Source organism: Schistocerca americana, chromosome 6 (genome assembly GCF_021461395.2).
Source record: "Schistocerca americana isolate TAMUIC-IGC-003095 chromosome 6, iqSchAmer2.1, whole genome shotgun sequence".
In the NCBI taxonomy this organism is placed as follows: Eukaryota; Metazoa; Arthropoda; class Insecta; order Orthoptera; family Acrididae; genus Schistocerca; species Schistocerca americana.
In genome coordinates this window covers 186,158,237-186,181,774 of record NC_060124.1, presented here as the reverse complement: position 1 = coordinate 186,181,774, position 23,538 = coordinate 186,158,237, and the positions used below count along the sequence as shown (strand labels likewise).

Below are 23,538 nucleotides of genomic sequence, written 5' to 3'. Positions count from 1 at the left end.
TGTTCAATATGTCCTTCAGTGTTACCATGGCAGGTGTGGCAGTACTTAAATAAGCACTCAACATCAACAACTTTTCCATTCTTCAGAGTAGTAGTACTTAAACACTATTCAAGGAACTATGTCCTCGACGTTGCCATGTCATCAAGTGCAACAGTAATGTCCCTGGTTCCACTAATACTTACATTTTGCCCTTTTTTATCAAAGAAGTTAAGATGCCCGCATAAACAACAACAAATCCACTACAAACAGTATCACTGTTAACACAAAAATTTGAATCGCCCGGAAGCGTGTCAATGGGAGTTTCTTCCCTCAAGAACTGATACATAGGTTACTTTAAATGGTGTGGCATGCTTTGTTTGTGAACTGGTTACCATGGAATTTCCTTTTATTGAATTTCTTGATGCATGGCATAGTTGGTATTTATTGCACACTAAAGGATTTGTACTTTCACAGATATATGTAGCACTTGGGCAACAAACATTCAATAAAATTTGCTTCAGTGAAACAAAAATAAATACTAGCAAAGATAATCATATACATACACTAGAAACTTGCACTGTTACCAACATACACAACGTATCATACGTATAATTGCTGGGAACAGAAAGTTCAGTTCTTTTCGAAATAATATTGGTTTCTGTAACAGAAATAAAGCGGGTGTGGTGGCATACATGACCGTAACTTTAAAATTTGGTATATGTAGGTCATTTTTCATTTGAAACCCTGTAATGTATATATCAGTGTAATCAGGAAAGAGTATAGAATTTAATAAAGTGATAAAAAATTTTGAGTTTTCCACCATTTATAAGTCCCCTGTATCCTTAACAATGTTTTGTTGTGATTTTTAGGGATAATTTCTTTCTATTTTCAACTTTTATGACAGATCAGATTCAGATATTTTTTTAAGGGAACATTTTACTGACAGTGTGGGGGAAATATGGAGGAGGGTAAAAAGGCAGTAATATGCAATTTTATGTAGAGTAAAGTTAAAACATGCAACTACTGATTAAAGTGAAATATGTAAAAATATATTATGATAAAATAAAATGTCAATGCTAGCAGCACAGTTTGTGCTCTTTAAATTTTTCATGTGGATAGGAGCAAAGGAAAATATTGGGCAGTTACATAAAAAAATGTGGGCTGTAGTCATCAGTCATGATGGGGTTCTTCCAAATTGTCATGTGATGATAAATAAAACTATTTTGGTGATTAAGACGAGTGTTTTTCCATTTGGTGCCAATGTATTCACAGATATCCTTAGAGGCTTTTTGTCTAGAGAAGTAAAATTGTAAATTTATTTTACACAGTTATCATAAATTATATTTGTGATTCTGAAGTAGTATTACAAAATATCTCTAGATTCTCATAAGAGGAGTCAGTCAGCCTTCAGCAATAATTTTTCTTCCAAATGACACGTGTTCTAATTGCTGTGTAGTAGAATTAGAGATTTTTCTTTTATTGTAAAATAATTTTCAGTATTCATGCAGTGTTAACTAGAACCATATCCATAATACATAGAATGAAAGTTTGCTGTATAATACATGTTTACAGGATCACAGACAATGAAGAAGATTGTGGAGATAAATGATTATTTGCTTGGTACTTTGGCTGGAGGTGCAGCTGACTGTGTGTATTGGGACAGAGTGTTGGCAAAACAGTGCCGCATGTATGAATTACGTAACCGTGAACGCATCTCTGTGGCAGCTGCTTCAAAACTGATGGCCAATATGGTGTACAACTACAAAGGAATGGGTCTCTCAATGGGGATGATGATTTGTGGATGGGACAAGAGAGTGAGTTTCATAAGTGTGTCACTTTTGCTAAGTACACACATGGTGTGCTTGCTTTATTTTATTGAGAATTTTAATACTTTGATTTAATATATTTTTTGTGTAAGACATTACGCATCACATATTACCAAACACAGAAGGAAAATTATGCAGGAATGACTTTGGATTTGAAAAATTTGTGATGGTGTAATACTTTGTGCATTAAGCTATGTAGAGTCTGAAAGCATTTCACTTGGTTATGTCATAGCAGTCAACTAATGCAGAGGTGTTTGAGGCTGGGGGCCTCATGTGGTAGTTGCAAGCACAGCTCATTATTTGCAGCATTATTCCCAGAGTTGTCGGGGCTCTTTGGTATGGAGTTAAGTAGAATATCTCAGCCAAAAACTTCACTGGCTCTGTGATAATCTTGGCTGCAGATTTCTGGACCTACATTATTGGATGGGGAACTGTAGGACTGTCTTTGATAGGTCACAGGTGCCTACAAGAAGGAAGCAGCTACTTGGCTAGCAGAGTACTTTTGGAGCACCCATGGGGGTGGGGGTTATTTGGTTGGATGGTAGTTGAGGTTCTCTGAACACTCACCGGGTGACTCAAAGATAGTGGAACCAGACCACATTCATAGTAAAGACTCTTCAACTGTCAAAAATTTTATCAGTAAATTGTCGGAGTATTCGTAACGTCTCTGGATTTATGGCTCTCCAGGAAACTTACCATGCTCAAATTATTCTTACAACTGAGAGCTGCCAGAAATACTAAGTAGAAAGCTCAAAAGATATTTAGTGATTTATGGAGCATACAGGGCATACATAAAGTCTGGGAACACTCTCAATTATTTATTGCACAAGAACTAAACATTGTACAGATGTCCTATATATTGCATTTTGAAGAGAAGCTCAACCATGAGTGACCCGGCAGATGTCAATACGGTAATCGAATTTTTGCCATACCCATCCCAGCATGACATCGTCGACTGTGGCAGCCGCTTCCCATATTCTCTCCCAGAGCTCTGCTACATCACGTGGTAGAGGCAGTACATACATCAGATCTTTAATCTTTAATGTGTCCCCACAGATAAGTCGCATGGAGTGAGATCTGGTAATCGGGGAGGCCATTTTATGAAACTCAAAATGCTTGTATTTGCCATCGTCATTGAGCTTCTGCACTAGCTCCACTTTGAATGGTTTCATAGACAGCTTCTGTCACTGCTTATCTGCTCTTTCTATCAGAAACTCTCTCCTAGCCTTCTTGGTTGATTTATTAACTTCAGTAACAAAAGTTGCTATGGTAACTAACCCCTGTCTGACACAGTCAAGTCATTTAAATATCTAGGTGTAATGTTGCAGAGTAATATGAAACAAAAAGAGCAGGTAAGGATTGTGGAAGGAAAGGTAAATGGTCAACTTCAGTTTATTGAGAGAATTTTAGAAAAGAGTGGTTCACCTGTAAAGGAGATGTCATATAGGATGCTAATGTTTGGTATCCACACCAGGTCGAATTTAAGGAAGGTGTCATAGCAGTTCGGAGGCGGGCTGCTAGATTTGTTACTCGTAGGTTCGAACAAGATGCTTTGGGAACTCAAATAGGAACCACTGGAGAGAAAGAAACATTCTTTTCGAGGAGTACTATTGAGAAAATTTAGAGAACTGACATTTGAGGCTGATTACTGAACTATTCTACTGCTGCCAATCTACATTTCACAACAGGAACACAAAGATAAAATTAGAGAAATAAGGGCTCCTACATAGACATATAGACAGTTGTTTGTACCTCACTCTATTTTCAAGTGGAAAAGGAAAGGAAACCAGTTGCAGTGGTATGGGGTTCCCTCAGGCATGCACCATGCAGTGGCTTGCAGAGTACGTGTGAATGAAGATGTAGATGCTTTAGTGTAAAGAAGATTGGAAATCCCCGAATGGCTTTGAAATTGCTAACATGCAACAGTTGTTGGTTGAATATTGTAATGAGCTGTACAAATATTAGAGGGATGGAAAATAACATCTGTTGTTGGAAGGTGTCCCAACATTCATATTTGTGATGGAAGACTGTGTATTTCCTCCAGTTTTGTACTGAATAAATTTTACACTGTTTTCATCCATATAATGCTCATTATAATGTTTTTATTTGCAATTGAACTATACCCAACAAAATAAGCTAAACTTTTTTTGATGTTATTTCCTAATTTATGATGGTCCTCTCTCTCTCTCTCTCTCTCTCTCTCTCTCTCTCTCTCTCTCTCTCTCTCTCCCCCTCCCTCTCTCTCTCTCTCTCTCTCCCTCCCCCCCCCCCTCCCTCCCTCTCTCCTCCTCATCCCTCTTACTCCACAAGATATGCTATAATTTCTGTAGCCGAATTGATTTTATTCAGTTCCGTGATGATACTGTTTTCTTGCCAATAAAAAATAAGGTATTTAACTTCATTATTCTGCAAAGCCACCACAGATATTTTCTATGTATACAGAAATGTACATGTTTAGAAATGCTTTATTTAATAATCCCACTGCCAAACGGCACAATTCCTTTTTCTGTATTTCTATTATTTCCTCAGCATTTCAAAAAAATGAGAGAGTAAATCTTTATTACATAATTTTATTCCTGAAGAAGGGTTCACAGCAACAATTAGTATTTAGCTTTTTTGAAATAAAAACAATTGATAAAATATCTACTCACAAAGCGGCAGCAGGAGAACACATGCATATAAAGGGTAAAGAAGTTTCTAATTGTTAGGAGCCGGTGGCTCCTTCTTTCAGAAGTGTTGAAAGGGAAGAAAGAAGGGCGAAGACAAAGGACTGACAAGGTTTAGGAAACAAGGAGAGTTTGGAAAATTTGCTCATAACCTTGGGTCTGCGGAGACTTACCGGACATAAGACTGATTGTTGGAAACTGCAGTGGATGAGATTTGAGAACTGAGAGTTTATGGATGAAAGGTAGTAGAATAAGCAAGACGGACTGACAAAACATCATAAGAGCTAATAAGAGCAGAAAGCTAGGTGCATTGTATATGGTAGAGATGGGTGGCAGGGGAAAATAGACAAGTCAGAAAATAAAAAGATGTTGAAAACTAAAATGGAATGAAGAAAGTAGTAGTTACTGTGAAGCAATGATGAGACCAAAGAAATTAATGTAAATTAGGGCCAGGTGGGTAGTGAGAGCTGAGGACATGGTGTAATGCCAGTTCCACCAGCAGAGTTCAAGGAAGCTAGTGCATGGGAGAAGAATCCAGATGGCAGGTGTGGTGAAATGGACACACAGATCATGACTGTCATGTTGTAGAGCATGCTGTAAAACAGGGTATTATATATTGCCAGTGCAAACCCTTTGTCTGTGTCCATTCATCCTGACTGATAACTTGGTGGTAGTAATACCAATGTAGAAGGCTAAACAGTGTTTACACAACTCCAAATACACACGTGTTGTTTCACAGGTGGCCCTCCCTTTGATAGTGTATGTTTCGCCAATTAAAGAGCTGATATATGTGGTTGTAGGAAAATGTGTAAGGCAAGTCTTGCAGTAGGGACACAGGGGTAGGAGCAATGGGTTAGGGAGACTGATGCGGAAGGAGCTTAAGTTCTGATAAGAATATTGCAGAGATTGGGAGAATGACGAAAAGCTATTCACGTATGGTGGGAAAATTGTCAGACAAGGTGAACCTCATTTCAGGGCATGACTTTAGGAAGTCATAGCATTCTTGAAGTAGTTGATTAATATATTAAAGACCAGAATAACACTGAGTGACAAAAGTTGTACTCCTAAATTGTTTTTTGAGGGATCTTCATTACAAGGATTGAATGCAGCGGCCTGGGAAATCTGCTTTTCAAATAGGCTGGTGATGTAATTACATCTAGTAAAGGCAGAGGTTGGAATGGTGGTATATTGGTGTAAAGAGTCTGCAGGTGAGCAAATAAGATTCCCTCAAATTCCAAGGCTGTATTGGAGGGAATGTTTGACATAGAAAAGATGGCAATACAGTAATCTTTCTTTTACCCGGCTAATCTGTGACCTTTATACCTAATCTGCCAATTTACACTCCACCAGACTTCTCTCCATCTATAAAATTATGCATTTATTTGCGTTTCATGTTTCCTTGGATGATATGATCTGCCAAGCCAACTTCAACTGCAACAACAGGCCAGACTTCACCTCAAAAAACTGTCCCACCTTCTTCTGAACTACCTGAACACAGGTGTTTACCTTCCCATCTTTTTCCAACTACCAAAAATACCACACCATGAACCACCACTCCTTTCCTACAAACCCAGCTTGGCCAACCTTCTTAATGTCCCACAGCCTCCACAGCTGCCTCCCAGAGCAGTGATAAAACATGATCACAAGAACCAGCCACATCAATACTGTTTTCTCAACCTCTCATTTAAGGCACTCTACCCTTCTGAATTATCCATAGGGTCTCACTTTCAGCCCTAAAGCTGCATTTTATCGTGCTGCTTTGGTGAAGAACCTACTTTCCTTCACACGTAATGTCAACTGGAAATATTGCTTTGCAACCTAATCTCAAAACTTTTCCAACAGCAAGCCTCACATTGAACTCTTCGTTGAACAGTCCTGACCACAATGCCAATTTGATCCACCACCACTACCTCAAAAATCACCCCTTACAAGCTTTTCAAGAATTCCTAACATCCAGCATTGCTTCACAACCCTTTCTCAGGTCTCTACAACATGATCTTAATCTTTCCTGTGCAGAAATCTGTGCTCTCCGTTCCCTAAAAACTACTGACTCTTATCATTATCCTCCAGGCAGACAAGGTACATAAACAAGGTCCTATACCAGCTGTATGACAGCTCTACATACAGTGTCTGCCATAAAGAGCCCATCACTGTAATACAAACTCTCACACAGTTCCTCCATAAAACGTCAGGCCCCTCACAGATACTAACACCTCAGTCCATAGAACCACTTACCCCACCCACACACAGAGGTATTGTATGCATTAATCAGCTATCTCTACAAGGCTATATGACTTCCTAAAATTGTGCCCTGAAATTTGATTCATTCTGCCCGACATTTTGCTTTTCATCTTGCCCCCAATCTCCACAGTATCGTGTTAAGACCACATGCTTCTTCTGCACCCATTTCCCTACCCTATGGCACCAACTCCTGTGACAGTCCCCACTGTAAAACTTGCTTTATGCACCCTTTACTTTGAAGCAGCAGTCGGAATCCCCAACTCCTTAAACAGATGTCTAGAAGATGATCATGGGTGAGCACCACGTATTATTCTCACAACATGTCTTTGTGCAATGAAGACTTTCTTTCTTAAAGCTGATTTACTGCGGAATATTATTCCATATGACATTGTTGAGTGAAAATATGCAAAATACATAAACTTACTAATTTGTGTCACCTAAAGATATGCAATGATTCTAAGTGCAAATGCAGTTGAACAAAGTTGTTTTAGGAGTTCCAAAAGGTGTTTTTTCCAATTTAAATTCTCATCAGTATGGCCTGCTAAGAATTTCGAAGTTTCCACCCTGTTTATTATTTCCTCACCATGTGTTACACGTATAATTATTGGTGTAGCTCCTCTAGATGTGCAGATGCTGTGTCTTTTTAAAACTGGGTGAGAGACCATTCACAGAAAACCAGTCAATGGTACTTTTAAGGACTTCGTTTACCATTTCTTCTTTTTATTTACATATGATTGAATTGATTACAAGTGTCATCTGCAAAAAGAACTAATTCTGCTTATTTACTAGACAGAATATTGTATACGTATATGAGAAACAGTAGTGGACCTAAGATTGAATCTCATATGTGATTTATCCCCATTCAGAATTCTGTGTCTGGACTACATCACTTGAATTACTATCTACAACTTTCTGCATTCTTAGTTAGATTTGACATTATTCTTTGGTTTGCTATATCATCAATCTCATATAATGTCAATTTATGTAGGAGAATACTGTTATTCACAAAGTCACATGCCTTAGAGAGGTCGCAGAAAATATCAACCAGCACTATTTTATTATTTAATGCTTGTAAAATCTGATAAGTGAATGTGTAAATGGCATTGTCATTAGAGCAACCCTTCTGAAACCCAAACTAAGATTTGCTAAGGATGCTATTGTTGCTGAGGTGTGATACTATTCTAAAATACATCATAATCTAAAACATTTTGGAGAATGTCAGCAGTGAAACAGGTCAGTAGTTACTGACATCTCTCTGGAAAATGCCTTAAATTAGTGATGCATTACATATTTCAGATAAGACTTGGCTTATTACATGTGAAAAAATTTTTAGTACTCTATTGGAGACACCTGCAAAACCAGATGAGCTTTTATTTGAGAGAATGTATAATTTTCTTAATTTCAAAAGAAGTTGGTGATACATTCATGTGATTGAATTTTATAAAAGTTACATTTTCAACATGCAGCAGTGAGTTTGCTCTTGACCTTTTTGTCCCTATGCTTTCTACTACATTTAAGAAATGATTATTAAATGCATTTGCTACCTGTGAATCATCATTTATAGCCCTTCCATTCAGGTCAATAGTGTTGTTTCTTTGTTCTGTGGCTGGTTGTTCTCTCTCTCGCTTCACTACATTCCGTATAGCCTTAAGTCTGTTATCGGAAGTACTGATTTATGACATAATGTGCATGTTCCTTGATTTTTTAATAACCTTTCTTAATAATTTCAAGTAGTTGTAGTACTTCAGAATCCCTACGTGTTCTTGCCAAAAGATAAATTTCCTTTTCCTTTCACAAGATGCTTATTTCTCTAGTGATCCATGTTTTCTTACGTGGTTGTTTAGTGTCCTTTCTGATTAGCTTATGCGAAAAGCTATTTTCAAATAATGATATAAAATTGTAATGAAATAAATTAAATTTTATATTAGCATTTGGTTCATTATAGATTACATCCCATGTCGTCATCTGTAAACTATTCTTAAAAACACTTGGCCTGGAGTCATTAATTATTCTAACTGATTTCCACTGAGTTATATCCATACAGGAACATGCTATGTTGTTGATCCTAACTAACTGTGCATCATGATCAGAGAGAGCATTTGTTACTGGGTAAACAATTATTTTCTTGCTTTGAGCTTCATCAAGGAAAACATCAGCGATACAGGCCCTGCTGTCTTTATCCATCAGTGTTGAAAAATTAATTACCGAGATCAGATTGTAGGACCCAAATAAGGTTTCCAGATCGTTTATCATATCAGAATCCCTTAGAAAATCTGCATTGAAATCACCACAAACTATTAACTACTTGCTACTGTCTGACAGATGGCACAGTAAGGAACCCATATTTCTCGTAAATAGTTCAAAATTTCCCATTGGGTATCCATATACCGTTACAATTGAAAGTGAACTATTTTTCAGCATGAATCCAGATTGCACAGGCTGTAAAGCAGTGAGTGAAATGAAGAACGTTGTGTTGGGCGGCTTGCTCGACAGTGTGGTGGTCCGGCTGTTTCTTGGCCACCTTACGGTAGTAACAAACAGATGTAGTTATCTGAAACATTTGTACCTTTCCAACATAAGTTGATCAGGCAATGTATCACTTAAAATACTTTAGTTACATAGTACAACACTCGTGATTCATTTCAGTTTATTGCTTGTAACATGTAATTTTACCCGCATGTGCGTTTTCAACGAAGTATAAAGTTTTTACAGGTACAATTTGTTTTAGTTTACATTATTTCTTATTATGTTGTAATTCACGATAAAGTAATGTTATAAGGGCATTTTTTTTTTTTTGGATAAGCCACTGCTTGACTCGCTTTTTAAAAGTATCACCTGTCAATAAATATCTTAACTTCATTTGGTAACAAGTTATTAAAAACAGTCCCTTTGACATAGGGGCTTTGCGCTGTTAAAGTTAAAATCTGTTAACCACATGAAAATCTTTTCTGTGCCTTGTTTCATAGTTGTGAATATCTATGTTTCTTTTTGTGATCATAGTGTCTTCTGTTACTAGCATTATGGTTCTAGTATATACATGGCATAACCTGTGAGAATATTGTGTGTAATGAATAGGGGGTTTGCAAGAAGTTCCTGGTTTTACTTTTGCTATGATCAAGGCTCGCTTCTGCAGTATGAAAACACTCTTTCATATTAGTTTAGCATATCCCACTCCATAGTACTATTCCATAAGTTAAGAAAGGATTCACTAATACATAATATACAGTCATTAAGGTTTCAGAATTAAGATATGGTGATAATCTTCTTAATACATATAGACTGTGTTTTATTTTGTAATAGACATAATCAGTTTGCTTCTTCCATGAAAGTCGATCTATGTATAAACCCAAGAATTTACAATCTTTACAGGGCTGGGAGAATTTCATCAATCACAGTATTTTGTCTGTTTGGACCACTTGGTTTAAAATTAATAATATTAGTGTTTTCTATGTTTACTTTTAGGTTCTCTTTCAATAAAGTTATGTATCTCTTTGACTAGGATGGGCTCATTGTCTGCAAAGCAGACATCAGATGTATTGTCTGCATGCATAGTGATAAATTGCTTACTGTCAGGAGAACTTAAGAAGTCATTTGCATAGCATATGAATAGGGTTCGACATAAAATAGAGCCCTGAGGAACACCAAAATGTGTATTTCTTATATTTGACCTTCTCCTCTCCAGTATTTCTCCATTAGAATACATTATCTCCACACACTTTTGCCTACCCTTTAAATATGTCTAGTAATTGCATGAGTTTTCCAGTGACACCACTCTTTGCAATTTTTGATAAGAGCACCTGATGATGTACTCTATCAAAAGCCCTTGAGAGGTCCAGGAATACTCCTGCTGCTTGGGATTTTTCATTTATTTTTTCAAGTACATTATGGACAAATTGTACTGCTTCTGATTTGGTACTTTGAACTCTTCTGAAACCATGCTGGAAATCGCTTAATATTTCAGCATTGTTGTCGTGTTCAAAGATTATTTTAATATTATTTTCTTTATCAGTTTGCTGAAAGTTGAGATAAAGGCAATGGGTCTGTAGTTCTGTACATTCTTTATTTCCCCATTTTTGTGTATTGGTTTCACTACAGACAAGTATCAACTTGACAGGAAAGACACCATCTTCGAGAACACAGTTTATAAAATGAACTAGTGCTTTCATTATTTCATGTTTACATTTCTTCAATAGATATGGAGAAATTTCATCTAATGCTGCAGAATGTCATATGTGCTTGCAGGTAGTGCGCTGGAGTTTGTTTGTTACTGGACTCGCAAATGAGTGCTGTATATCCTGTTTCATAGACATCATTTTCGACAGTATCTATGAAGTAATTATTGAAAATATTGGTGATTAGAAGAGGGTCAGAGATAACTTCATTATTCAGTTATTTGTTCAAGGCTCCTTTTTTTAATTTCATGGCTCTATCTAAGTGCTCAGTCATAATTTCTGTGGACATGTTCCATTTATTGTTGACCCCAATGGTAGTCATAACTGATTCCCATGATTCCTAGCTTAAACTGTAACTTAGTGTAGCAATGTTGTTTGCTGATAATATTTGCCTGTGCTCATACTTTTTTTTTCTTGGTTTGAATTTGGTATTACATTTTAGCACTAGTGTTTGGCCTAAATTATCTGAGACATGACCATTTATTACGTCTGATCAGATAATGTATTCATAATTTGTGATATGATCAGTTGAACTACTATGATTGTTAGCTATTCTGGTGGGTACTAGTCCAAAAAATCTTTAGTCCCATAATATGGGATACAATCCGTAAAACTTTTGCTTTTCTGACCATCTTGTAAAGTGTCAATGTTCAGATCTCCCAGTATGACAAGATTTACACTTCTACAGCCTGAGATTAATTTACTTAAAAATCAATCAAGTGATTTCAGAAAAGCATCACAGCTTCCACAGAGGGATATATATACACCTACGACACAGAAAGGAACAGGGCAAAATGTGATTTTAAGAATTGCAGTTTCAAAGTCTTTGTCAACACAGAAATACTTCCCCCATAGCACTTTTTGGTAGTTATGAACTCACATTTTCTTGTGTGGATGGCAACACCACCACCTTTATTGTGTCTTCTACAGTAGAACGTAGCTAGGTTGTAACCTTCTAATTTGCAATTTGAATGTTGCTCACTGTTTTCTGATGTTCTGTAACTATTACTACGTGTGGAGATAGTCCTGTGATAAATGATTCAAAAGCATCTATTTTGTTTCCTAACCCCTGTACATTATAATGCAAAAGTGATAAATTATTCTCTTGTGGACTGACATCTGCTTGAGGCACACACACTTGCATCTGGTGTTGCACTGGTGGAAGGTTTTATTGTCTTAAGACATTGCTCTTGTCCTGCCAATGTATTGCTTTACTGACCTGACATTTCATGGTTGATTCTCCCAAATATGTGTTATTTTTGTCCTTGATAGGGATGGCCTCTGTAGCACAACACTGCACATTATATTTTTGCTGTTCACTATTTCTTGGATCCAATTTATAACTAAGTCCTTCCCTAGTCTGTTGATTTGTAAACCATGGGATGTGTGGAATCTTCTTCCTACACAGCTTATGTCCACAAATGTAACATTTTTTAATCTCATGCATATATTTAGGATCTGCTTATTTGTATTTTGTACTTCTTTATTAACACGACTGGATTGGCAAGTCAGTGTGCTGTGGAACAAAGAAAACAATCATGTTTGAACTTCTCAGCTCTTTTAGCCTTCTTTCAAGTGAGATCACTAGGTCTTTCATTTTGTTTTTTGCTACATCATTTGTGCCCCCCCCCCCCCTAAGAACACAAAAAAAGTTATTTGTTGTTGCTGTTTTCATGTCATGGTTCACGGAAGTCACTGCCTGAAATTTTGCACCTGGTTTTACTATGCTAGTTATTTTGTGACTGCTTCTAGACAAATTTGGCTGCTGTGTTCCATCCTTGACTGTCTGCAAATAGTTTTATTTTACATGTTTTTGTTAGTTGATAACTGTTTTTAGGGCTGCTGGTATTTGGATGTTGCGTGGTGGCAATGTTTGTTTTGTCTTTTTTGTCCATATTAGTCGATAATCCAACTTAAGGAACACTTGATTTTGATTCACTGTCAGCGACCACACTCACGGTTGAATTGTTTATTCCTGTGGTTGAAAGCGACTCAATATTGGAACCCAACGATCTCTGTGTGTATTTGTATGCAACGATTCGTATAACTCTTTTTTGGGGTGTCGTTATGAAGCTTAGTTCCATTATAAAATCCACTATAATCACACCCAAAACCAAATAAAATATTGTATACAAAATGGAAGAACATTTGATAAACAGTTTGTCATCTAAATGGTAATTTCTCATATTCCTTTCCTGACAAAACTTCTCTAATTCAGAAATAATATGTAATGACTTGTAACATGGTTATAAGTGGAGGAACTGAGGAAAGGTTTAATTTCTGCTCAGTCATAATGCTATCAGTACTAATACTAGTGTAGACATTCTACAGCTCTTTCTTTATGTACACCCTTGGAATACCTATAGCTTGCATTAATCGCTTCATAATTGAGAACAGACGCCTCATCTTGGAGCTGCTACTTAACTCGCTCTGTACATGCAGCAATAACAAATACCTGTATTGTTGTGGAAATCCTTATAGGGAACAAAAAAATTCTTTGTTTTTCTTGATGGGTTCACTGCCCAACTAAATACCTCAAGTCAGGTTCAATCGTAACTTCTCAGAGTCACCACTTATAATGTAATCACCTTCCTCTTGCCACCGCTCAGTGAAGGCGTGTAAAACAACATTCATCATGTTATTAATATCATAATAGTGTTAGCATACATTAGCCTTACCTGTATCCCGCTTTTATAAACAATGGGTTAAGGTCATTATATTGACCCTGCTGGGGACTAACTACATAAGATTTCTGAATTACTTAATTTTGTACAAATTTCCTAATAAGCTTGTTACACTCTATAATTTCTTGTGAATGGCTGTTAAGTCCTGGGTATCATACATACACTTTTCTTTGCTGGTTGTTGTCTCTGTTAATATTACTGCCTTTGCATGTGGTTTTCTGGTTATCATGAATGGTCCCACATATGGTGAGTAAAACTTGCTCTTTGTCTCTCCACACTTGTCACTTCTCTTGTGACTTTTAACAAAGGCTGCATCCCACTCTGTATGATATAGCAGTGCCTTTCCCCCATCTCTCTCTCTCTCTCTCTCTCTCTCTCTCTCTCTGTCCCCCCTCGGTATTTCAGCTTCCATAGTCATCTCTTCTTTAATATTCTTTGTTGACATCAACTAGAGGGCAGAGTTTTCTTCTGGCTACTTAACCCATTTCAAGAAGGGTTCCCCTTCTACTTGTTGCCCTGTTACCTCTAGTGCTAACACTTTAGTGGCAATTCATTCAACACTAATTCTATCCACTTTGAAAGCTTAATCACACAGTAAGCTCAGAAAAAAATCTCACATCATGCATAACCCTTTCTGATAGGTTACTTTCAGGATGGTAGTGTGAATTCAAAATACGGTTTACATTCTCCCATGCTAAAAACTCTTGGAGGTTTGTGGATGTAAACTGGCTCCCATTGTTCATTAAAAGATTCTTAGGTTTACCAACTTGTTTAAAATAGTCATCTCATAGTTTATTTGCTACGCTGTTTTCCTCTAATAATGGTATACAGCAATATGTGTACTCCTGAAGTATTTATTTTTACCTTTTGGCATATCTCACATTAGTGTAATATTTTTGGTACTTGTCGATTCATGTTTCTAAATTAGTAGTACTTTTTCATATCCACGATACATTTCTATGATCCAGAGTGTACATACCCTAAGTATACATACCAAGTAATTAATTCTGTTACTGCTATTTTGTCTGATACTGACATGGGGAGACTGTGACTGTGTACAATTAATGTAGGTTAATTCTTACACAGACGAAAACAGCAACCAGTCACTATTAATACTGCTATTTATTTAGGTAAATAGCACCGTTACCGGTTTCGAACTGGCAAGTTCATAATCAGACGGCTGTTCACATGATTTTTAAGATACACTTTACATTATCGTCTGTTTACAATTTTTATTCTTCCACTGTGATGAAGTATTGTTGGTGTGTTGTTGCCCTACGGTAGGAAACAGTGTCAGAAGTGCCCTATGTGAAAATAACTAACCTCCAAATGATGAAATACAGAGTAAATAAAAATGTGAGGTTAAGTGGTTATGGTACTTATGTCGAAAATTCCGCGCAATTTTGTTGCGAAGCTGCATAATTGTATTTTTTGAATATATCCAACTGGATATATTTTGGAATATTCAAAAAATACAATTATGCAACTGACAGGAATCAAACCGGACCCACGTACACTAATTGCTATTGAACTTTGTCCAGAACCTTCAAGCAGTGTCACTCACTGTGTGTCCCAAAAATTTCACCTATGCCTACCAAGTTGTGATTTTGATAGTTTAATTGTAATTCCTTGTGATCATAGTCTGTTGAAAAATTCATTTAGCATATGTGTGTGTTTGTTCCATGTGGTATATATAACTACAATGTCATGAATATAATAGAAACAAACATTCCACATGGGAAAAATATATTAAAAAATTGCTGTGACTTACCAAACGGGAAAACACTGGTAGATAGACAGATAGACACAATAAAACACACACACACACACACACACACACACACACACACACACACACACACACACACAAATATCAAGCTTTCGCGACCCACGGTTGCTTCATCAGGAAAGAGGGAAGGAGAGGGAAAGACAAAAGGATGTGGGTTTTAAGGGAGAGGGTAAGGAGTCACTCCAATCCGGGGAGCGGAAAGACTTACCTTAGGGGGGAAAGGGACAGTTAGAGACACACACACACACACACACACACACACACACACACACCAGCACATATCCAGACACAAGCAGACATTTGTAAAGGCAAAGAGTTTGGGCAGAGATGTCAGGTGAGGCAGAAGTACAGAGGCAAAGTGATGTACGCGAGGGGCGGCAACTTGAAATTAGCGGAGCTTGAGGCCAGGTGGGTAACGAGAAGAGAGGATATATTGAAGGGCAAGTTCTCATCTCCGGAGTTGTGATAGGTTGATGTCAGTGGGAAGTATCCAGATAACCCGAACGGTGTTACACTGTGCCAAGATGTGCTGGCCGTGCACCAAGGCATGTTTAGCCACAGGGTGATACTGATTACTAACAAACACTGTCTGCCTGTGTCCATTCATGCGAATGGACAGTTTGTTGCTGGTCATTCCCACATAGAAGGCTTCACAGTGTAGGCAAGTCAGTTGGTAAATCACGTGCTTTCACACGTGGCTCTGCCTTTAATCGTGTACACTTTCCGGGTTACAGGACCGGAGTAGGTGGTGGTAGGAGGGTGCATGGGACAGGTTTTACACCGGGGGCAGTTACAAGGGTAGGAGCCAGAGGGTAGGGAAGGTGGTTTGGGGATTTCATAGAGATGAACCAAGAGGTTACGAAGGTCAGGTGTACGTCGGAAAGACACTCTTGGTGGAGTGAGGAGGATTTCATGAAGGATGGATCTCATTTCAGAGCAGGATTTGAGGAAGTCGTATCCCTGTTGGAGAGCCACATTCAGAGTCTGATCCAGTCCCAGAAAGTATCCTGTCACAAGTGGGGTGCTTTCGGGGTTCTTCTGTGGGAGGTTCTGGGTTTGAGGGGATGAGGAAGTGGCTCTGGTTATTTGCTTCTGTACCAGGTCAGGAGGGTAGTTGCGGGATGTGAAAGGAGGACAAGGTGAAGTGAATGGGAGAGAAGGTTCTGGAGGAATATGGATAGGAGATATCCTCACTGTCAATTCAGATGACAAGGTGTCATCAGTGAATCTGAGCCAGTTGAGGGGTTTGGGATTCTGGGTGGTTATAAAGAATTCCTGTAGATGGCCCACAAATAGGTTGGCATAGGATGGTGCCATGGGGGTGGACATAGCTGTACCCTGGATTTGTTTATAGGTGATGCCTTCGAAGGTGAAGTAATGGAAGTTGAGGATATAGTTTGTCATAGCGACTAGGAAGGAGGTTGTGGGTTTGGAATCTGTTGGTTGTTGAGAAAGATAGTGTTCAGTAGTGGCAAGGCCATGGGTATTAGGGATGTTAGTGTACAGGGAGGTGGCATCAGTAGTGACGAGCAGGGCACCATGTGGTAAAGGGGCAGGAACTGTGGAGAGTTGGTGGAGGAAATTATTGGTATCTTTTATACAGCAGGTTAGGTTCTGGGTAATAGGTTGAAGGTGTTGGTCTAAGAGAGCAGACATTCACTGTGGGGGCACAGTAACCGGCCACAATGGGCCGTACTGGTTGGTTGGGTTTTGTGGGCTTAAGGAAGCATGTAGAAGGTAGGAGACCAGGGACTAGTCAGGGTAAGGAGAGGGGTGGACTCCGGGAGAGGTTCTGGGATGGGCCTCAGAATTGGAGCAGAGATTGGAGAGCCTGCCGGATTTCTGGAATGGTGTCACTGAGGCAGGATGTGTGGGTAGATGAATCTGACAGCTGGCAGAGTTCTTTTGCCAGATAATCCTTGCAGTTCAGACCAGTAGTGGTGGTGCCTTTATCAGCAGATAGAATTGGAAAGGTGATGATAAACTTTTAGATAAAAAAAACACCTTCAGCCTATTACCTGCATCGTACCAACCTAATATAAAAGATACCGACCATTCCCTCTGCAGACACTCCACAGTTCCTCATCCTTTACCACATTGTGCCCTGCTCATCACTATTGATGCCATCTCCTTTTACGTTGACATTCCTAATGCCAGTGGCCTTGCTGATATTGAACAGTGCCTTTCCCAAATCCCAACAGATTCCCGTGACTAATTTATATCCTCATTCACAATTGATTCTCCTTTGAAGACAACACGTACAAACAAATTCATAGTACAGCTATGGGCACCTGCATGGCACCATCCTATGCCAACCTGTCCATGGGCCATCTAGAGGAATCCCTTCTAACCTACCAGACTCCCAAACCCTTCACCTGGTTCAAATTCATTGATGACATTTTCATGATCTGAATCGAGTGTGAGGACACCCTATCCACATTCCTCCAGAGCCTCAACACTTTCTCCCCCATTCACTTCACCTGGTCCTCCTCAACCAAGAAGGCCAGTTTCCTCGATGCTGACTTCCATCTCAAAAAAGCTGCATCAGTACCTCTGTCCATATCAAATCTGCCAACCAGTAGTAATACCCTCACTTCAACAGCTTTCACTCAGTTCATACCAAGAAATTGCTTCCATATAGCCCAGCCACTCGTGACTGTCGCACCTGCAGGGATGAGCAATCCCTCTCAAAATATAAAAAAGGTCTCACATAGGCCTTCAGACTGTAATTGCCCTCCCAACATTGTACAAAAAGAGATCTCCCATGCCTTATTCCTCCATTAACCTGCCATCTCCCAAAGTCCCACGGTGCGGCCACAGGAGCATGCCCCTTGTGACTCATTCCACCTGTTATTGGAGTAACTGAATCACATTCTCCACCAGGGTTTCGACTACTCTCATCATGCCCTGAAATGAATGAGGAATGTCCTACACGCCATCGTCCCCACCCTCACAGAATATCCTCGTCCATTACTACACAACCCGTACTCCCAACTCCTTGCCTCGTGGCTCATATTCCTGTAATAGACTTAGATGTAAGACCTGTCGTGTACAACCTCGCTCCACCATCACCTACACAAGAATCGCCTATCCCACAAAGGCAGGGCTACCTGTGCAACCAGTTGTGAGGGCTACAAGCTGAGCTGCAACCGTTGTGCTGCATTCTGCTTGGAGCATGACCACCAACAAGCTGTCTGTATTCATGAATGGCCACTGACAAACTGTTGCGAAGAAATAGCTGAACCGTCCAGTTACTCAGCACACTGCCCAAACGATGTTCTTAATTTCGATGACTGCATTACAGCCTGTGCCACCAAGGATCCTTCATTGTCCTTTACCCAATTATCCATGTCCCTGTTCCCAATCCAGCACTAGACAGCCCTCTGTTCCACCTACGCACCCACGGTCTTTTCCATTGGGAAATGCTTGCCCTGTGTCTAACCTCCAGACTGCACCTTGCTATTCTACCCTCTGCCAACTTCAGCCCTGTATGCTCTCAATAACAACACTTTACCATCCCTGCTACCACTCCCCCTCCCTACCCCAGCCTCCTCCCTCAAGTGCTGCTGATTGCAATCTGTCCTTGCAGCCAGGATCTGTGGTCATGTGTGTCAGCTGGGTTTGCCTAGGGTGTGCGCGTGCATGCATGTGTGCTTGTGCGTGTTTAGTTCAGATAAAGGCCTGTTTGGCTAAAAGCTTTCTTTGACAGTCTTCTTGTGCTTATCTACCAATCAGCATCTTTACTGTATGCTGAGTAGCAACTATCCTTTTCATAATATTGTCATTTTTCCATCCTGGATTTTACATTGCTTAACATTACTTTTCTGTGGATTATTAAGTATTTTGTATGGCTCTTCTGTTATTTTCACTTCTTTTAAAATAGGGTGCCTGAATCCTGATACTAACCTAAAAAAGGTGCCCCTTTGACGCCAGTAACCACAGGTATTTTGCTGTGTGTGATTGTGCGCCCCCCCCCCCCCCCCCCCACCCCATATATTATCTGAAAGGAGCTCAACCAACCCATCTTTACACCTCCTATTAAGGTGTAGGCCATGTCTAGTATATTCCCATCTCCCTTATCATGATAAGCTTACAATCCAGGTTCAGGTCTGAGTCCAGCACATGACACTTCATGTAATACCTATGTACCTATTACAATTAATTTTAATTTCAAGAATGAATATTGGAAACTGTAGTTAGTCATCAAATGCAAATATAAATTAAATATTCACTGACCAAAAATGGATGTGAAAGTATCTGCATTTGCTCAACTGGTAAGTAACAATATTTAAAACACTGTAGTAACTGGTTGCTGTAAACTCTCCCTCAGAAATATATTTAATAGTCATGGCATGCAACATCCAGTGTGGTGAAAAAAGGTGAATATACATTCCTTGGATATGCATTTGACAGGGACCAGGACTCTACTATGTGGACAATGAAGGCACGAGAACAAAAGGAAAAGTTTTTTCGGTTGGTTCTGGCTCGGTGTATGCCTTCGGTGTTTTGGATGCTGGATATAACTGGGATTTATCTGATGAAGAAGCATACGATCTAGGTCGACGTGCAATTTATCATGCAACTCACAGGGATGCTTACAGCGGGGGCATTGTAAGAGGTAAGTTTTTACGAACAGAGGACTATACTGTTTCTGAGATACAGGTAGTATTACAGTGGTGATCAGCAGCTTTAAATATTATTGTTTTTTATTGTTTCTTCTCATGGGGGCTTCGGTGTATGGGAGTCATGGACTGACATTTTCATGCATGTCATTTATATCAATGACAGCAATACTGTTGATATGTAATTGTAAATCAGCTGATTGAGAGGCGATACTTGTCTTTTAACTCGTCTTACCCCCGTCACTGTAGACACATAAGATACACTATGTGATCAAAATTATCCGGACACATGGCTGAAAATGACTTAAAAGTTCGTAGCACCCTCCATGAGTAATGCTGGAAATAAATATGGTGTTGGCCCACCCTTAGCCTTGACGACAGCTTCCACTCTCACAGGCACACGTTCAATCAGGTGCTGGAAGGTTTCTTGGGAATGCCAGCCCATTCTTCAGAGTGCTTCACTGAGGAGAGGTATCGATGTCAGTTGGTGAGGCCTCGCACGAAGTTGGTGTTGAAAAACCTCTCAAAGGTGTTGCATAGGATTCAGGTCAGGACTCTGTGCAGGCCAATCCATTACAGGGATGTTATTTGTGTGTAATTATTCCACCACATACTGTGCATTATGAACAGATGCTCAATCGTGTTGAAAGATACAATCGCCATCCCCGAATTGCTGTTCAACAGTGGGAAGCAAGAAGGTGCTTAAAACATTAATGTAGGCCTGTACTGTGATAGTGCCATGCAGAACAACAAGGCTTGCAAGCCCCCTCCATGAAAAACATGATCACACCATAACACCTTCGCCTCTGAATTTTACTGTTGGCGCTACACACACTGGCAGATGATGTTCACCGGGCATTTGCCATACCCACACCCTGCTATTGGATCACCACTTTGTGTACCGTGGTTTGTCACTCCACACAACATTTTTGCACTGTTCAGTCGTCCAATGTTAACTCTCCTTACACCAAGCGAGGCATCGTTTGGCATTTACCAGCGTGATGTGTGGCTTATGAGTAGGCGCTTGACCATGGAATCCAAGTTTTCTCACCTTCGATGTAACTGTCTTAGTACTTGGAGTGGATCCTGATGCAATTTGTAATTCCTGTACGATGGTCTAGATAGATGTCTGTCTTTTACGCATTATGACCTCTTCAGCTGTTGGCGGTCTCTTTCAGTCAGTAGACGAGGTCGGCCTGTACACTTTTGTGCTGTATGTGTCCCTTCACGTTTCCACTTCACTATCACATTGGAAACAGTGGACCTAGGGATGTTTAGGAGTGTGGAAATCTTGTGTACAGACATATGACGCAAGTGACACCCAATCACCTCACCATGTTTGAAGTCCGTGAGTCCCGCGGAGCACCCCGTTCTGCTCTCTCATGATGTCTAATGACTACTGAGGTTGCTGAAAAACATACAGTTTGGGGGGGGGGGAGGGGTCCGGATACTTTTGATCACGTAGTGTATCTGGTCTCTTTCTTGAAGTACTATTTTAAAAAAGGCTTTCCAGAATGTATAAAAGAGTTTTTATTAAATGAGAAAATTTGTTTATTGCTTCTCTCTGTTTGATTAAAAACAGAAGAAATACAAATTTGGTGCACTTCCAGTTTCAAATATAAAAACACAAAATCATCTGACTTTCTGATACTAATTATACAGTATTTGCTACTACCTGTTTATATCTGTGTTTGTACTACAGACTGCTGAATCTAACCATATGTTTCTCCTTTTAAAGTTATTTCTTGTTTATCACTACAGCTAGTAGACACTTACGACATTTCAGTGAATCAAAATTAACAGATTGATGGGCATTGGCAAGTATGTGTGAGGGAACACACTATGGCCAGTGTTCCTATACATAATATAAACTAACAGCCATATCTGTGTTATTTTTTCTTGTGTTTTGTTGTACCAAAATGTGTGTGTGTGTGTGTGTGTGTGTGTGTGTGTGTGTGTGTGTGTGTGTGTGTGTGTGTGTTTCTATTCTAATGATGGGCTGTTTGGCCAAAAGCTTTGTTTGACATGTTGTGCCTATCTGTGACTCAGCATTTGCACTATATGGTGAGTAGCAGCTATCTTTTTCATAATATATAAAAAAAAAAGACACACACACACACACACACACATTGTTTACATTCACGTTCAAAACAAAACAAATTGCCTTGAAAATACTATGCTTTGTACTGTCTTGTTTTTTGTTTCAAATATAAATATTATCAAATATCTGTTCAACACTTCGTTGATATTCTTTGCAGTGTACCACATGAAGAGTACTGGCTGGGAGAACATTTCCAATGAGGACTGCAAAGAGCTGCATTATAAATTTAAAGAGGAAAAAGAAAGTCTTGTTCATTAACTCTGTTTTACAAGTTGTATCGTGAAATTGTGTAAATAAAAGACACGTTTTGTGCAAATGTCCTGTCCTCATCAATACTGGTGAACATCCTTTAATATAAGACTTCTGCTGGCCTGTAAAGTCACAAAGTTGCCTATAAATTGTAGTACTCCTATCCGGATTCAGTTTCTCCGTGAGATCCTTCTATTGACTGTTTTAACTGATGACACTGTCTTTGATGCTTGGATAATGTGTGCTGGGTAACTAAATGGGTTAGCCCTTAAACTGTGGACTTTCACTCTGATATGACCCATTCGGGTCGAGGTTGGAAGCAGGGGTGGTATAAGAATGAACTAAAACAGTATTTTGGTTGGGAGATGGTAGAATAGCACACTGAGAAGGCTAGGAAGGATTCTGGAGAGGATATTCCACACTTTTAGGTGCTATAATCAACACCCTGGCAGAAACAGGGCCAATCAAGTGTTTTATTATAAATGACAAGACCTTCTTTTTTGAATGCTCAGCAACTCTGGTTGGAAAAAACAGGGTAGGGAGATCTGTTTGAGTACCAGTTCCGGCAGTGGTACATGAAGAGCCTGGGGTTAAGCCTCCAGGCTGTATGCTGGTGGTGACATGTGCAGAGATCTTTTCAGTGGGACCTTCATACTTAAAAGTAGTGAATGAATGTTGTGCTGAACAGATTTTTATTAAGACAATAATAATATTGTAAAAAATGGAATTGCTGCATGTAAGTCAAAATAGATGATAAAGTCACATTGAAATTGACTGGTAGACAGGACTAGTGTGCTGTTGCTGTAGCAGTAGAGCCTGGAGCTCTGGGTTAGAAACCTAACAGTCATTAGTATGGCGAACAAAGCAAACATAGAAACTCAGATTGTAACAAAAAGGCATTGCATAGTTTGACATAATGTAAGAGAGACAAAAACACTCAAGATATTAATGCAATGAGAAGTAATGTGAACTAGGCCGTCTGCCGGCAGTGAATGATCATACAGAATTTTCCCTTGTTCACTCCAGTGCTGATATAGATGGCACAGAAAGGGGGTGTCATTAGAGTCCATGTGGCTGGGGGGCAATGTCTGTCATAGTCCTAGAAATGGGACCATCATTGGGAACTCCATTGTGGTAGAAATGAGATCTTATCTCGCCACATTCGTCTCCTCTTAGTGGAGCTAAAGCAGGAGAGGTGTAGTCGACAGG

At 39.3% G+C, this 23,538-nt stretch overlaps 1 protein-coding gene across 1 annotated transcript in view; it reads left to right on the top strand.

Moving 5' to 3' along the window:
* The window catches only part of LOC124619811 (proteasome subunit beta type-5-like), a 45,207-nt gene extending 22,811 nt beyond the window's left edge, over nucleotides 1–22,396 (top strand). The window contains exons 3-5 of the mRNA XM_047146405.1: nucleotides 1,552–1,793; nucleotides 19,771–19,975; nucleotides 22,238–22,396. Of these exons, the coding sequence (XP_047002361.1) occupies nucleotides 1,552–1,793; nucleotides 19,771–19,975; nucleotides 22,238–22,338 (548 nt within the window). The 3' untranslated portion in view covers nucleotides 22,339–22,396. The remainder of the gene's footprint in view (nucleotides 1–1,551; nucleotides 1,794–19,770; nucleotides 19,976–22,237) is intronic.
* Nucleotides 22,397–23,538: the final 1,142 nt, after the last annotated feature.